Below are 16,444 nucleotides of genomic sequence, written 5' to 3'. Positions count from 1 at the left end.
AAACAACATAAACAGCCTAGTTCTGGATCTGTTTACTGCCAATTGCAATTTTTTACAATGAAGAACATTTTCATAAGACTGTGAGAAGTCTGAGAAGACTACTACTCAGAGAGGACAAAGAGACTATTTTATATAAAAAATTTAACCCTGCATATTGGTTAAGGAAAATATTTTACGTGGGTTTGTATTGTATTTGGCTAACTGCTTCACAGCAGTTACAGGTTTCATAAAAGCAGGACAATCCTAAGTCTCCAATCATTCAAAATGCAAACAAAGTAAACTAACAATAACAAGAACCCTTGGTGTCATAACAAAGCATTACTCTTCTGTAAACCAATATATCAATCATTTTTTGAAACAACAATATTCAAATTGTGCATTATCATATTGTAGTTTACTGAACTAAACAAAAAAAAAAAACAACATACAAATGAAAGATGTGATTGAAAGTTTTATGTCATTTAAGATTAACCTTATTAACCCCACAAAATGTCATCCCCATTTAATAATCAACCAAATTAAAGTCAACTTACACAAGTATTATAGCCCTCAAATCAGTCTTCTTTTTAAAGCATGTGAAATGAAATTTATTTCAATTCTCTTTGATTAGTGCATTAGAAAACTTTTCCAAGATTGCAGTGTTTTTTTTTTGCAGCCTTCAGGAAAACACATAATGCTAAAGCTTTTAAAATGGAATTAAGACAAAGATGCACACATTGTGAAACAGTCTGAGTCTTCATTGCTGCTATGAGGTCTTCATTAATATCTAAGTTACTACATGAACTATGCAAAGTTATATAGGCAGGTTTGCTATTGTTTAAAGTTGTTTACTCAGATTAAAATTAATTATAGTTATCAGTTTGTAAAGAGAGGCATGTTAGTTAAATAATACATGTGCAGTAGTTTGCAAACTCTGATGGTCTTACTTTTATCATTAAAGAAACTAATGAAAGAAATTTGAACAAACAACTACTCAAACCTCCTTCTGCTAGGCCTAGTCACAACAAATGTTTCCACGAATAATTAGACTTACACTTATTTCACCAACTTAACTTTTTATATATTTACCACTGTGAGCTTTCTCTTTAAATTGATTGGCTGTTACACATGATGGCAGAAAATGTATGCTACAGTGGAAACATTTTTTGTAAATTTTTCAACTGTGGTGCCATTGTGTTAGCACCATGTATGAAGCATGTGACTTGGGCAATGCACACTGCTGAACAAGGAGCAGGTAACTCACTGGGGGCTGTGGGGGAGCTTGCTGCTGCTCCCGTCAATCCCCTCCCAACAGGGCTCACTACCAGGCAGTGGGGTAAGAGGAGTCCTGCGGGGTGAAAAAACATAAAAAGTGGGGGAGAATTGGCCATCAATCACACTATTTTTTAAAGAAAAATACAGAGACACAAAAAAGTTTGGCCAGCACAATTAATACAGTAGTGTTTATTAGTTATATATTATACATAATATACTTAGGAGCTGAGACATGCATAAACTATGTATTTCAATGCTGTTATCCAAAGATTTGTGGTATTTGCCTATGTTATCTTTTTATTTTTTTATTTATGTCATTATAATATTATTTACATATATATATATATATATATATATATATACATATATACTAATGTTTAGTAAAATTTCCTAGACAAATGTGGTATACACCCTGAATGCAAGAACCCTTTATATTCATAATCTTTAAAGAGAAAATGATCATTAGAAATTATCAAAACAGCCCAAAAAATAAGACAGTAACTGAAAAATTATAGCCTTAAAAAGATTTGCAATAACAATAAAGTCTATAAATGTCAGGAAACAAAAAGAACAAACCTAAAATAAAATGCAGTTATGGATTCACAATAACAAAATACAGTTTATTTATATTTGTAATTTAGATTTACATTTCATATTATAGGTTAAACAAGAACACATACCAGAGTAATATCTTTAATCCTTAATAAAACATATTTTAAAAAAATCTATGGAATATTACTTTTCAAAGAGGAACCATACAGACACATCAGCTGTGTTGTAAGAAGAAGTTAAACTTGGCTCAGAATAGGTAACAAGAATATTTTGTGTGTGAGGTGAGCACTACGTTTAAAAACCCACCTTCGCAAAATACTGTGTGTACTGTACAGTACTGTTTTGAAAGTAATGCGTGTTAAGATACTTTAATGCAAAGAATATTGATATGAGAAAAATGAGTCCTAGCATTACTTGGAACACTGCTTAATATACAGCTCTGACATATCATACTTATAAGCCATATAATGAAAAATGTATGTAATGCATTTTGCAACCAGAATAAATCAAGCATATAATAAAGCATTTATTAAAACCAATTTTTACTGAAGTATAGTGTTGCACATAGGAGTCAGCAGCAAGACATACATTGTTAGTAAATTATTAATTAATGACCTACTGGAAAAGAAAATTAGTTTATCTTAACCCCATCAAAGGCAGAAAATACTACAACTGAAGAAATACAGTATATAAAATATAAAAATTGGATATACAGTATTACAAGACTTAATACATCTTATTTTACTGCATGTTTCCATTTGTTATATACTGTAAATAAACAGACAATAGCACTGCCAAAAAAATTTAAAAACAATGAGGAAACACTGATATTATTGTAGTGTAACCAGGATACACAAGTATAGTTAGTACTAGAAAACATAAAAAAATGCAGTCTGCTCAAGTGAGTGACATCTAGGCATGGTGTCAGCTAGAGAGAATCAAAACGGGAAGAGAGGAACTTATGACTGTAGTCTAAACCAAAGCTCTTTATTATTTTTCATGAGTGTCTATAGAATGGTTCTCTTGACTTCTGCCCTAAATGGACTGGGTAATTCTATTATTTGAAGGTTAATGGTGTATCATGTGTAAGTACTGATTACGCTTTAATATGCAGTCTTTGTTTCAGAATGTATGTATGCATGTATGTATGTGTGTATATACTGTATGTATATATATATATATATATATATATATATATATATATATACTGTATATATATATATATTTATATACATATACACAGATATGATATATATATATATATATATATATATATATATATATATATATATATATATATATATATACACACATACACACACATATTCATTCATCATATTTAAACAATAATACATAAAACACGGTGAGCATGTTTTGTGAATAAATTGTTTCCGCCATTCAAATGTTAACATAATTTTGACTCACCCTGTATATATACAATATACAATACATAATATATATACAATATATATATTGTGACCAGTGTCACCACCATTCAGCTGCCCAAAATGGCAATGACCATCGCTCATGTGCAGTTCAGTAGTTGGAAATCCGATCCTTTTTCAAGTCTCCTGTGCAACTCTGTGACCCAAGAGTGACACACACACACACAAAAAGGTCTGAACACACACCAGAATGACTAAAACTCTAGGCTAAATATCTAAATGATACAGAGAGCCTAAAGACCCCAAGCTAAAAATAAAAGCTGAGTGTAAAACACCACTTTTAAATATTCAAGATGAGACTGAAATGTTTAAAAGGGGGGCATTCATCACAGACTTTGAAAACTACACACATCTGTGAATTAAACGATAGGAAAGCTGATACAAAATGTGTTTTTGGCACCAGAGTAGGCCATGTTGCTCACACTACTCTTACTTGCATTAAGGTTTGCTGCTCTCCCCAAAACAAGTTTATGTTGTAAAATCAGATTGAGACCAATTGTTGAAACAATTAATCCAAATAGGATTATTCTGAAAAGATACCATTTGATCCTTAGCAGATAGCATAAATGGTCTCCCAAATTGTACCACATACAGTACCTTACAAACCTCTACAGATTCATAGTTTTACTCTCCATCAGGACATGTTGTTGGCAATACTAAACATGAACATACAGTATATTGGGTAAGTTCAATGTGTATGTAGACCAGGTTATAGTGTAAAAACAATTATTCTGATTCAGTAAATTTTAATCCTGATCCATTATAATGTTCAGTGCAAGATACTTTTTATGGCATCTTCAAATGTTTGGCACTCTCAAAACTTTTTCTTATAATTTTTTTTTATTGTTTGACACCACAAGAAGGTGCTAAATTTAATTTGTGTTGCACTAACATCAAATGTTGTACTAGGGTGTTGTACTGTGTAAGCCATTATGGATGTAATGAAAAGTCAAGCAAAATGACACCTTTAATTCGCTAATTAAAAAGATTACAAAAATTTTAATTACACATCTTGCATGAAGAAGGGGCCTAAGTTGCCTCGAAAGCTTACATATTGTAATCTTTTTAGTTCGCCAATAAAAGGTGTCAATTTGCTTGCCTTCTCATTACTTAAACCAAATGTAATCCAAGTTCTAGATGGCATGTTTATACTACCAGTACTGGATCAGAATTGATTTTGTTATCTGAAATAAAAAATGCCCTTTGAAGATATTATGGATGTGTATTTATTTGTTGTAAAAATTTGATTTCTCTCAGATTGTAGTGTTTTTGCAGTACTGAATCATGCCCTTGTGTACTTTCTTAATGCTCCCATTTTTCCTTCTCTTGAACAAAATCTGCCTACTTGCTATTGTAACACAGGCAGAAAATTTTGCAAAAAGATGGCATTTATTAAGAATAAAATGAGGCAACTTACTATTTAAATTGGACATCATTTTCTAATTTTATTTTTCATTAAATTTTATACATGTCACAACAGAGTATTCCTATTTTCTTTGGCTTTTTAGCTGCTGGTAATTTATTTTATGCAGATGAATGAACAGCAGCAGGTAGGAACACCAGCCATGAAAAATACTCTCCATCAGATACATGGACTTACAGGGTGTCAAACAGAAATGGGAGAAAGGTAAATGTAATCAGGTTATAATGCAAATGCAGTTTTTAGGATCCTGTAAAATTTGATCCAAAGCTGGTATACATTTGAGCAATGTCAGAAGAAATGAACACTTATCCTTTTAAATGAAAAGGAAAAGCAGGATAATTGGATATAATCTGAGAATTTCAGAGAATTACAAAATAGATGATCTATTCAGAACATACTGCGAAATGTCCACCAAGCCATCTGAAGTAACACTATTTATATTTCACCTCTTCGTAAAACATAATTTAATCAGATACAGTGGACCTACCAACAATGGGCCAAAGGTGAAAGGGAACTAAAATTAGCTTGATACTTAAAACAGAAACATGTCTTTATCTAGGCAGAAAAAAAACAATCAAAATCAAGTCTGGCATTTCAAGATTATGCAGAATTAAAAAGTACATGACCTTTGCAGAACATATAAAAGACAAAAGGAGGATGGAGACAGGTAAAAACAAGAGAAATATTAGCACATACAGTAGAAGAAAGGTACTCAACTCCAGTACTGGAGGTCCGCAGTGGTTGCAGGTTTTTGCTTTAATCAAATTTCTAATTAATGAATTTCAAATTCCTAATTTTCCATTTATTTATTGCTAAAGCAATATCTTTTATTTCCTGCTTAGTTGTAGATAACTTGTTTGTTATGGTTTAGAACTCTTAATCACCTATTTTAGTTTGAAACAGTTGCATAAAGATTTTAAGTGTTGCCTGTTTTCGTAACCAGCCATTAGATATACATAAATGAAAGACCTGTGTGTGTGTATGGGGCAGTCCAAGCTGCTCACGTTCAACTACAACCACTAGGTGGCACATGCATGTACTTTTACATTTTTGCTTGCATGCACCTCACTTCAACCCAAGCAGACAATCTCAGCTTTGTGGTACATGCAGGTCATACATTCACACGTTACATATGTTTACCTGAGACAGGTTTCAGCCTGTCCCACTCAATTGATGCCACAGCTGCACTCAACTACAAGTCTGTCTCGCCTCGGACAAGATACAACCTGTCCCGGCCCACTTAGCTGATGCCTCTGCAACTTCATCAATATAGTACAGTAAAACTGCCAGAGAGTCTTTGGGTTGTTTTTTGTCCCAAAGACCACACGCAGTTAGTCACTTAATAATGAGGTGCCATAAATCAGATTAAAAATGTTCAGAAATTAAAATATACAAAGAAGAAATTAACTGATTTTAGGATTGCACAAAGTGCACTTGTTTTAATGTTCTTTTCCTGTTGTGTATTTGTAATATTTATCAAGGTTATAGATGTGTTATGTCTTTTAAGAATAGGATTACGTTTGTATTAGAAAAAGTAATATAGGTGTAAGAGGCACTGCTTCAGAAGGATTATTCTTATTTGGAGGCTTGTTCTTCTTTACTGACAAGATCAGCAGTGCTTTGATGCTTACTGAACCAACCCCAAATCTTTAGGAGGTAGTGTTAAGTACTGATTAAGGATGTGAAATTTATGATGGGGGGGTGTTTGGGATTTAGGCATCAAATCGGTTTGGCAAGGTCTAGGATTGGAACAGGATTAGATGAATCAAGGGAGTTGCCTGCACTTGTTGGTCTAGGATTTGTTATAGGAATGGCATAAGCTGGTCACTCTGCCTTTCCCTCTCACTCTTCCCATCTTGCCATGAAGAGAAGACCATCTTTTTCTCTTGCCATTGCTCAATGAAGAGAAGATGCTATCTCGGCAGCCATATTGAGACAGGCATGTGACCTATCTTACTAGTGTGAAGATACTTTAAGCCAAGAGGCACTGCTACTTAGGCTGTAAGGTTATGGTTTCCAATTTTTACATGGTATTCTGCTCCTTAATATTTTTGGGTATTTTATCAATTAATGCATAATTAAATGTAGAATTTAACTCCTGCCTCTTTCTTTACTCTGTCTAATTGCCTGAGGTAAAAGATGTAGAAGTGGGGGGAGGGGGAGTGCTAAAGTACCTGATGAAAGAGTGGTAAGTGTATGGGAGTTTAGATATTTTACTAAGGTCTACATAATACAGAGTTTAAAAAAGAAAAAAGGGTCTCCATAGGACCTTACACGATAATAAATAAGTATATCAGGGTATACACATTGAACATTGCAAATAATTTAGGCATTTTTATGAGTAGTACTGATTTGTCCACCAATATAAAAAGAACCTTAGAGCTTAAAGTGCCTTATGTGAATACTTCTTCAAGATAAAACACATACATAGTATTTTAAACAGGTCCAGCACTGCAAATTAAGCACTACTGACAACAAACTGTAAAAAGGGAGGATTGTAACTTTTATTTGAACATACAGTAAATACTTAAATGTCTGGAAACATATTGTGGAGGTACAAAATAATAAAGTGCTGATTTAAATGCCAGATTGAAAAGGAAATTGAACAGTAGAGTGTTCTGCTCATTTTTAAAAAGGCAGCTAAAAAGGAATGAAAATGGAGGGGGACATGTCAAAATTTTTCTTTCTTTACTGGTAAACACTCTACATCTTTCTCCTAACACTAATATGTAATCAAATGATCTAATTCAGAAAACACACAAAGGTTATTTGTCCTAAATCTTAATAAATTCACTAGCCAAACACTGATCATTTTTTAAAAATTATCAAAAAAACTCGGATGATTAAGAAGTATATGACGCAGACCTTCATACTGTTGCCTGGGTGATGTTAAGCATCATAACATCCAGCCATCCAACATTAGCAATGAAGGCAGCAATCAATACACAAATTAACAAAAAATGGCAAGTGTCCATGAGACTGCAAAACAGTGACCTGCCAAGGTGGATATATTTTTTCTATTAGAAAAATAATGAAAGATTTACTTGTAGATATTCAAAGATAATAATAGAAAAGAAAAAAAAATAATTAGGACATATAAAACTTTGTCCAAAAAGAGCAAAACAGAAAAAACCATGTTTACAATATATAGGACAAAAGTACACAAAAATACAAGTCACAATTTTATCCTGTGCAGACTGCCACTGACTGTTGTAGGATGAAGAAAATTCCACAAATGTCACTCTGTTTGCCAAAGTGCTTAAAGATTATGACAATACATGCAAATGCAGTGGAAAACTTGCCTCCTCCCCACATGCAGTTTCACTACTACTTGCTAGCACCCAAAATTCAATTACAGTCTACATTGCTAATACATAAACATTTAAAAAAAACTAATAAGCTGTTAAAACAAAAGACACCTATTAATAACTCAATATGTAAACTAATAACATACTGTAGGGCATTAAATGGTTTTACAGAAGGGCATTAAATGGTTTTACAGAACATTTTTAGACAGACAGACAGACAGACAGACAGACAGACAGACAGACAGACAGACAGACAGACAGACAGACAGACAGATAGATAGATAGATAGATAGATAGATAGATAGATAGATAGATAGATAGATAGATAGATAGATAGATAGATAGAACTTCATTTGCCCCCAGGGGGCACAGCAATTAGCAGCTTACTATACTGACACATCTATACATATCATCTGCAGTTCACATGAATTAACACTGCTTTCAGCACAACATATCTAGCATGCATTACTGTATTTTAAGGACTTTAATATTGGTGGTTACATCACTTCAGCATTATTAATACTTTCAAATATTGAATCACTTGCAAAGTCAATGTGTCATTGTGGTTATCCATTACCCACTAATATATCTATTTTGTAAATCTATTTCACCCAAAACATGGTTGTAAGGGGCTTATTCTGTCAACATTTAGTGCAAGGCAGTAACCAACACTGGAAGGATACTCAAGGACACATCAACACTATGATGATGCATGTTTCTTTATTGCAACTGGCTTCTTGGACAGAAATCAATCAGCAAATCAATCAACCAAATTTTATTTTTTGCAGAAATTTAAATGAGTGCTGCATCATTTTGCATTTGAAGAGGAAATTATAGGTAAAGGTGATTTTATACTGAAATAGTTAAATAAGGTTAGAAGCAAATTTTCAGTTACTCAGACACATGATAGTAGTTTAAGAGACAAACCATTTTATTTCTAATGTATTTGTATTTTCAGATTTGAAACTGCCTTATTTTTATTTCTCTAAACCCCTTTCACAGAACACACTGCATTTTATGTATCAAACAAGAAAACAATTTAAAGTAACAATTAGGTAAAAAGTCTAAAATATTTTCAACCCAGTACCTTCAGAAGTTTAAAGAAAACATACTAATTCACAAGTAAAGTTGTCACACAAAAAATGCTAAAAAAAAAAAAAAAAAAATCACAGGTTCACATGTGCCAGAAAAAAAACAATTTATAGTGCTAAATAAAAATCATACATACAAAATGTGATTCAAATGAAAATGCTAACTGCTTTTCAGAAAGTGGGCTACAGTAAATCAAGTAATTTATAATGTTTTGCTTTGTACCAGGTGAGTTTTGCAAAGAGAAGAATATAATCCTAGTTTAGTATTCTAAAATATAAAGGTTTACAATTTCCTTTTCTTTGCTCCAATTACAATATTGGCATAACTCTCATATGGCAGTTAAATGTCTTGTTTTGATCTGCCAAACAGCTGGCACATATTCTCTAAATGCATGACACCGTTCATTCCTGAAATCACTATCAGTCAATGATTATCAAAATCACAGGCTTACCAAAATTAATGTAATTCCCTGAGTTTCAAACATAGATCATCAGCTCTTGGAAAAGAAATATACTAAAACAAGCTGTATGTTGCTTGAAAATGAATGTCAAACATGTTAAGACAGTACCAAAATGTGTTTGTGTAACATGATCAAATGTAGCCTTTGTCATGCTGTGACCAAAATATTGAACAAAGGGCTTTTTAAAGAAATTCTTATCAGGCATTGTTTCACCTGAAACTCATTGGTTAACAAATACACCTCATAAGCTTTTATGTGTTTGTCAGAGGGTCTAAAACAAACTGACAACATCCATCCATTATCCAACCCACTATATCCTAACTACAGGGTCATGGGGGTCTGCTGGAGCCAATCCCAGCCAACACAGGGCGCAAGGCAGGAAACAAACCCCGGGCAGGGCGTCAGCCCACCGCAGGGCGCGCACACACACACACACGCATCAAGCACACACTAGGAACAATTTCAGGATCGCCAATGCACCTAACCTGCATGTCTTTGGACTGTGGGAGGAAACCCACACAGACACGTGGAAAACATGCAAACTCCATGCAGGGAGGACCCGGGAAGCGAACCGTGAGGCAGCAGCGCTACCCACTGCGCCACCATGCTGCCCGAAGAGAATATTATGCTATGGAAATTTGTTGATAGCTGCAACATAGCCTTGAGTTAAAAAAGGACCCACTGGTTATACATTGCTGAAATTTGCATATAAAAAATTTGTGGCCAACTTTAAATAAACTGGAAACAGAATCCACTTCTTTTCGCATGGACAAATTATACAAGTTACTCCAAAGTAGGAAATAAAACAAGTTTACTGTATTTATATATATGTTACCAGCCAAACAAAATTTTAAGAAAAAAATACTTTAGACAAGGCCAAACCAGTGTGTCCAAAGCGTAATAGAATGAATCAGTTTGGGCTAGTCCAAACTAGGTTATCCTGAAATCAATGTAGTGCTCCAAGCACAAACTGATTTGTCCTAGTCTAAACTAGTTTGGCCCGGCAATCGCACTTTCCTCTATAGGATAAACCAGAATGGCTTAGTCAAAACTGATTTGTGTAATTTTTAACATTAAATATTTCTGATCCTGCAAATTCAGGGAATCCCCATTCACGCCACCCCCATCGTCACATCTTTAGCAGTGCAGACTGTTCAAGCATTTTATTCATTTTTTTCTTGTGTGTTTGTTTTATTTTTATTGTTATTTGTGTTTCTCACCATTATGGATGAGACTTCAACTAGTGGAAAAAAATGTCAAAAGGAGTGAAGAGAGAGATTCTTGATGGATATTTTGAAAAGAAAAAGTGAAAAATCGACTCATTTTAAAGTTCTAGTAAAAGACAAATATTTAGAACTTATACAAAAGGTGGAGGTTGGCTGAAAAAGCGGAAAAGAAAACACTCCTACGACAAAGAAGGTTAAAATATTTTAATGTACTGGATACCAGAGGCATAAAAAAAACTTGTCACACAAAATGAATGTAATGAAAACATAAAATACTGTCTTTCAGCTGATAAACTGTATGATGTTAAATAAATAAATAAATTCCTTTCATTTCCCCTTAATTTGTCTCTATATTATACAAAACTAGACCAAACTGGTTTATCCTATAGAGAAAAGTGTGATTGCAGGCCACACTAATTTAGACTAGGACAAATCTGTCTGTCCTAGAAGCTCTACATTTATTTCAGGATGATCTTGTTTAGACTAGGTCAAACCAATTCAACCTATCGCTCTTTGGACAAACTGGTTTGGCCTTGTCTAAACTAATTTGTTCTTAAAATTGTATTTGGCCAGTAGCATATATAATGAAATGGAAATACTGTAGTTATCCAAGAATTTTTTTATATATATATTTTTGTTACCATAGTAAACACAATAATTAAAATTTCAAAGACACCTGATTATTTTAGATAATATATTATGGAGTTATCATTTTCCAAATTACCCATTTACCAGTTTTAAATTTATAAATAACTTTAACCAATGACCTGGTATACTATTATTATCCCTAGTGTTCACTGTGAAGATATCTTTATAAATGGAAAAAATAAATGGAAGGTTTATCTTATTCACTTTTTTGCCCAATGTTATCAATTGTGTTTTTGTTCTATGATAATTCCATGTTTGCTCAGACGTAGTGTATTCAGTTATTATTTTAATTGAATAAACATTTTAAAGTTGTAGATCCTAGAACAAAAGTCGCAATGTAATGGGGCTGAATTTTCCGCTTTGACTTTTGATATATTTACATGCTGTAGCCATTCTTGAACATGATTTGATCACTTTCAATGTGATTTCTCTGGGTAAGAAACTCATCACGATCAAATATAGCACTTTATTACATAATTGTAAAACTGGAATCATATTAATTTTGAATAAAATCATTACACATTAACATATGTTGCACTGAGTAATATTTCTGATTTTCAGTGCCTCCATACAGAAAAGGGAAATCACTGTAACGAGACTGAACATTTGATTAAAAGTTTTTAACCTAACTTTCTTAAGTAAAATTCTAGAGAAGGCAGTCATTATGCAGCTAAATGACCACCTCAATAAACATGCTATTCTTGATTAGTTTCAGTCGGGTTTCAGAACAAATCACAGTACAGAAAATGCACTCGTTAAAGTAGTAAATGACTTGCGGGTAAATGCAGACAGAGGCCGTTTATCTGTTCTTATCCTCTTAGATCTGAGTGCCGCATTTGATACCATTGATCACAATATTCTTAGAAATCGTCTTAGTCAGTGGGAGGGCCTCTCTGGCAGTGTCTTAAATTGGTCTGAATCCTACCTGACAGGTAGAAAATTCTTTGTTAGTTGTGGTAATTATACTTCCAAGACACATGATATTTTACAGTGCATCTGGAAAGTATTCACAGCGCATCACTTTTTCCACATTTTGTTATGTTACAGCCTTATTCCAAAATGGATTAAATTCATTTTTTTCCTCAGAATTCTACACACAACACCCCATAATGACAAAATGAAAAAAGTTTACTTGAGATTTTTGCAAATTTATTAAAAATAAAAAAATTGAGAAAGCACATGTACATAAGTATTCACAGCCTTTGCCATGAAGCTCGAAATTGAGCTCAGGTGCATCCTGTTTCCCCTGATCATCCTTGAGAGGTTTCTGCAGCTTCATTGAAGTCCACCTGTGGTAAATTCAGTTGACTGGACATGATTTGGAAAGGCACACACCTGTCTATATAAGGTCCCACAGTTGACAGTTCATGTCAGAGCACAAACCAAGCATGAAGTCAAAGGAATTGTCTGTAGACTTCTGAGACAGGATTGTATAGAGGCACAAATCTGGGGAAGGTTACACAAAAATTTCTGCTTCTTTGAAGGTCCCAAAGACCTGAGTGGCCTCCATCATCCATAAGTGGAAGAAATTCGAAACCACCAGGATTCTTCCTAGAGCTGGCCGGCCATCTAAACTGAGCGATCGGGGGAGAAGGGCCTTAGTCAGGGAGGTGACCAAGAACCCGATGGTCACTCTGTCAGAGCTCCAGAGGTCCTCTGTGGAGAGAGGAGAACCTTCCAGAAGGACAACCATCTCTGCAGCAATCCACCAATCAGGCCTGTATGGTAGAGTGGCCAGACGGAAGCCACTCCTTAGTAAAAGGCACATGGCGGCCCGCCTGGAGTTTGCCAAAAGGCACCTGAAGGACTCTCAGACCATGAGAAAGAAAATTCTCTGGTCTGATGAGACAAAGATTGAACTCTTTGGTGTGAATGCCAGGCGTCACGTTTGGAGGAAACCTGGCACCATCCCTACAGTGAAGGATGGTGGTGGCAGCATCATGCTGTGAGGATGTTTTTCAGCGGCAGGAACTGGGAGACTAGTCAGGATAAAGGGAAAGATGACCGCAGCAATGTATAGAGACATCCTGGATGAAAACCTGCTCCAGAGCGCTCTTGACCTCAGACTGGGGCGACGGTTCATCTTTCAGCAGGACAACGACCCTAAGCACACAGCCAAGATATCAAAGGAGTGGCTTCAGGACAACTCTGTGAATGTCCTTGAGTGGCCCAGCCAGAGCCCAGACTTGAATCCGATTGAACATCTCTGGAGAGATCTTAAAATGGCTGTGCACCGACGCTTCCCATCCAATCTGATGGAGCTTGAGAGGTGCTGCAAAGAGGAATGGGTGAAACTGGCCAAGGATAGGTGTGCCAAACTTGTGGCATCATATTCAAAAAGACTTGAGGCTGTAATTGCTGCCAAAGGTGCATCGACAAAGTATTGAGCAAAGGCTGTGAATACTTATGTACATGTGATTTCTCAGTTTTTTTATTTTCAATACATTTGCAAAAACCTCAAGTAAACTTTTTTCACATTGTCATTATGGGGTGTTGTGTGCAGAATTCTGAGGAAAAAAATGAATTTAACCCATTTTGGAATAAGACTGTAACATAACAAAATGTGGAAAAAGTGATGGGCTGTGAATACTTTCCGGATGCACTGTATATGGTGTTCCACAAGGCTCTATCCTGGGTCCGCTGCTCTTTTCGATCTACATGCTTCCATTAGGTCAGATTATCTCGGGGCATAACATGAGCTACCACAGCTATGCTGATGACACGCAGCTGTATTTACCAATAGCACCTGATGACCCCGACTCTGTTGTTTCACTAACATAATGTCTTACTTGTGTTTCTGAGTGGATGAATAGTAATTTTGTCAAGCTAAATAAAGAGAAAACTGTAATTTTAGTGATAGGCAATAATGGACATAACAAGGTTATTAGAAATAAACTTGATGCATTAGGATGAAAAGTCAAGACGGAGGTAAAGAATTTAGGGGTAACTGTCGACTGTGACCTGAATTTTAAATCGCATATTCATCAGATCACTAGGACAGCATTTTTTCACTTAAGAAATATAGCAAAAGTTAGACCTCTTATATCATTGAAAGATGCTGAGAAATTAGTTCACGCTTTTGTTTTCAGTCGACTAGATTACTGTAACGCACTCCTCTCAGGACTACCCAAAAAAGACATAAATCGATTGCAACTAGTGCAGAATGCAGCTGTTAGAATCCTAACTAGGAAAAGAAAATCCAAGCACATTTGTCCAGTTTTGATGTCACTACACTGGTTACCTGTGTCATTCAGAATTGACTTTAAAATACTGTTTATGGTTTATAAAGCCTCCATCTTATATATCGGAATGTCTGACATCTTATATTCTAAATCATAACCTTAGATCTTCAAATGAGTGTCTGCTTAGAATTCCAAGAGCTAAACTTAAAAGAAGTGGTGTGTTGCGGCCTTCTGCCGTTATGCACCTAAAATCTGGAATAGCCTGCCAATGGGAATTCACCAGGCGGATACGGTGGAGCACTTTAAAAAAACTGCTAAAAACACATTACTTTAACATGGCTTTCTCATAACTTCATTTTAATTTAATCCTGATGCTTTGCATATTCAATTAATTATCATTACTATTCATGGCGGCTCTAAAATCCGAACTAACTCCTACTTTCTCTTCTGTTCTTTTTCCAGAAGTCAATGTGACCATCATCATCAAGTCCTTCCATGAAAACCCTGAATACAATGAGGACTGATCATTTATGTTAGGTAGAATGCCTAGAGGGGGCTGGGTGGTCTGATGGCCTGGAACCCCTGCAGATTTTATTCTTTCTCCAGCCATCTGAAGTTTTTTTTGTTTTTTTCTGTCCTTCCTGGCCATTGGACCTTACTTTTATTCTATGTTAAGTAGTGTTCTCTTATTTTAATTCTTACTTTGTCTTTTTTCTCTTTCTTCATCATACAAAGCACTTAGAGAAACATTATTTGTATGAAAATGTGTTATATAAATAAATGTTGTTGTTGTCGTAATGGATTATCCATTTTATTCATCTCTTAATACAATTTGACTATTTTTGGTGTGATGTCTACCTTTCTGTATGGCACAAACAACTTGTGAAAAATCAACTGATCGTGACTAAATTTATTACTCTTGCTATGATTTTAAATGACAAGTACATTAATAATTGATTAACAAAATCTGTTAGTACTTTAGTTTTACAAATATAATTTCTATCCAAGTTCCCTTTTTGAAAAAAATGTTTAATATAAATGTTGCACAAAAACATAAAAAGTCTCCAAATTATGCTGAAAGCCTTTTATAATGTGTCCAACCATATAAAGTCTGGCATCATTTTACCTTTGATAGAGAAATAATTTTCTGTCTCTAGTACTACGGATTTATTTGTGTGGAAAATAATTTCAAAATAATACAAATGGGAGTAAAAAAAAACTTCAAATACGTTTTTGTAACTTTTCAAATTTCCTACCATTTTTAACAATGGAAGAAACCATCAAATCTCCAAAACAGTCCTATTACGCCAAATCTATGCAGTAAATCAATGTTTATACCATGTATACCATATATATTTCTGTCAAATAAGCACTAATTTTTTTTTTTATCTACATGATTAGACCTTGGAGAATGCAGTAGATGCTGCCCGGGAGAGTAATAAGAGTAAGAATAAAACTGTGTGACCCATTGGGCAACATATTTAAAAGAATATGTGTGCAAATCTAAGATGGCAGTCTTAAAAGGACAGGTAATACAATTATAAAGCAAGAGAATATAATAACACATAAAAAAGGAACATGGCTTTAAAATTACAGCATTATTTTCTACAGTAGTTTACATTGCTAAGGAAGGTGTACAATTATAAATTAACTTTACTCTTTCATCTTTTTCAAATTTTAAATAATATTTTGGAATAACTGACAGAAGCTTTAACTACTGGATGCTTGCTTTTGAAATTATGGTGTGTGATTTCACAAGACTTCAGCTTAAATTATTTAACAAAATGTGACACCTACATGTATTTGCATATGCAATGTGCAAGATAACTCAAACAGACAATAGCGCTCAATAAG

General features: G+C 34.3%; 1 protein-coding gene across 6 annotated transcripts in view; it reads right to left on the bottom strand.

The window, feature by feature from the left end:
* igsf9ba (immunoglobulin superfamily, member 9Ba) overlaps positions 1–16,444 on the bottom strand; it is a 288,098-nt gene that overhangs the window by 61,673 nt on the left and 209,981 nt on the right. For 3 of the 6 annotated variants that reach the window (XM_051931889.1, XM_051931890.1, XM_051931892.1), the window contains exon 18: positions 1,244–1,327. The exons of the other annotated variants lie outside the window; for them this stretch is intronic. In XM_051931889.1, coding sequence (XP_051787849.1) covers positions 1,244–1,327 — 84 coding nt within the window. The remainder of the gene's footprint in view (positions 1–1,243; positions 1,328–16,444) is intronic. 6 annotated transcript variants of the gene reach the window in all.

This window comes from Erpetoichthys calabaricus, chromosome 9, assembly GCF_900747795.2.
Source record: "Erpetoichthys calabaricus chromosome 9, fErpCal1.3, whole genome shotgun sequence".
NCBI lineage: Eukaryota > Metazoa > Chordata > Cladistia > Polypteriformes > Polypteridae > Erpetoichthys > Erpetoichthys calabaricus.
Note: the sequence above shows the minus strand (reverse complement) of the source record. Positions and strands in the feature narration are given on the sequence as shown.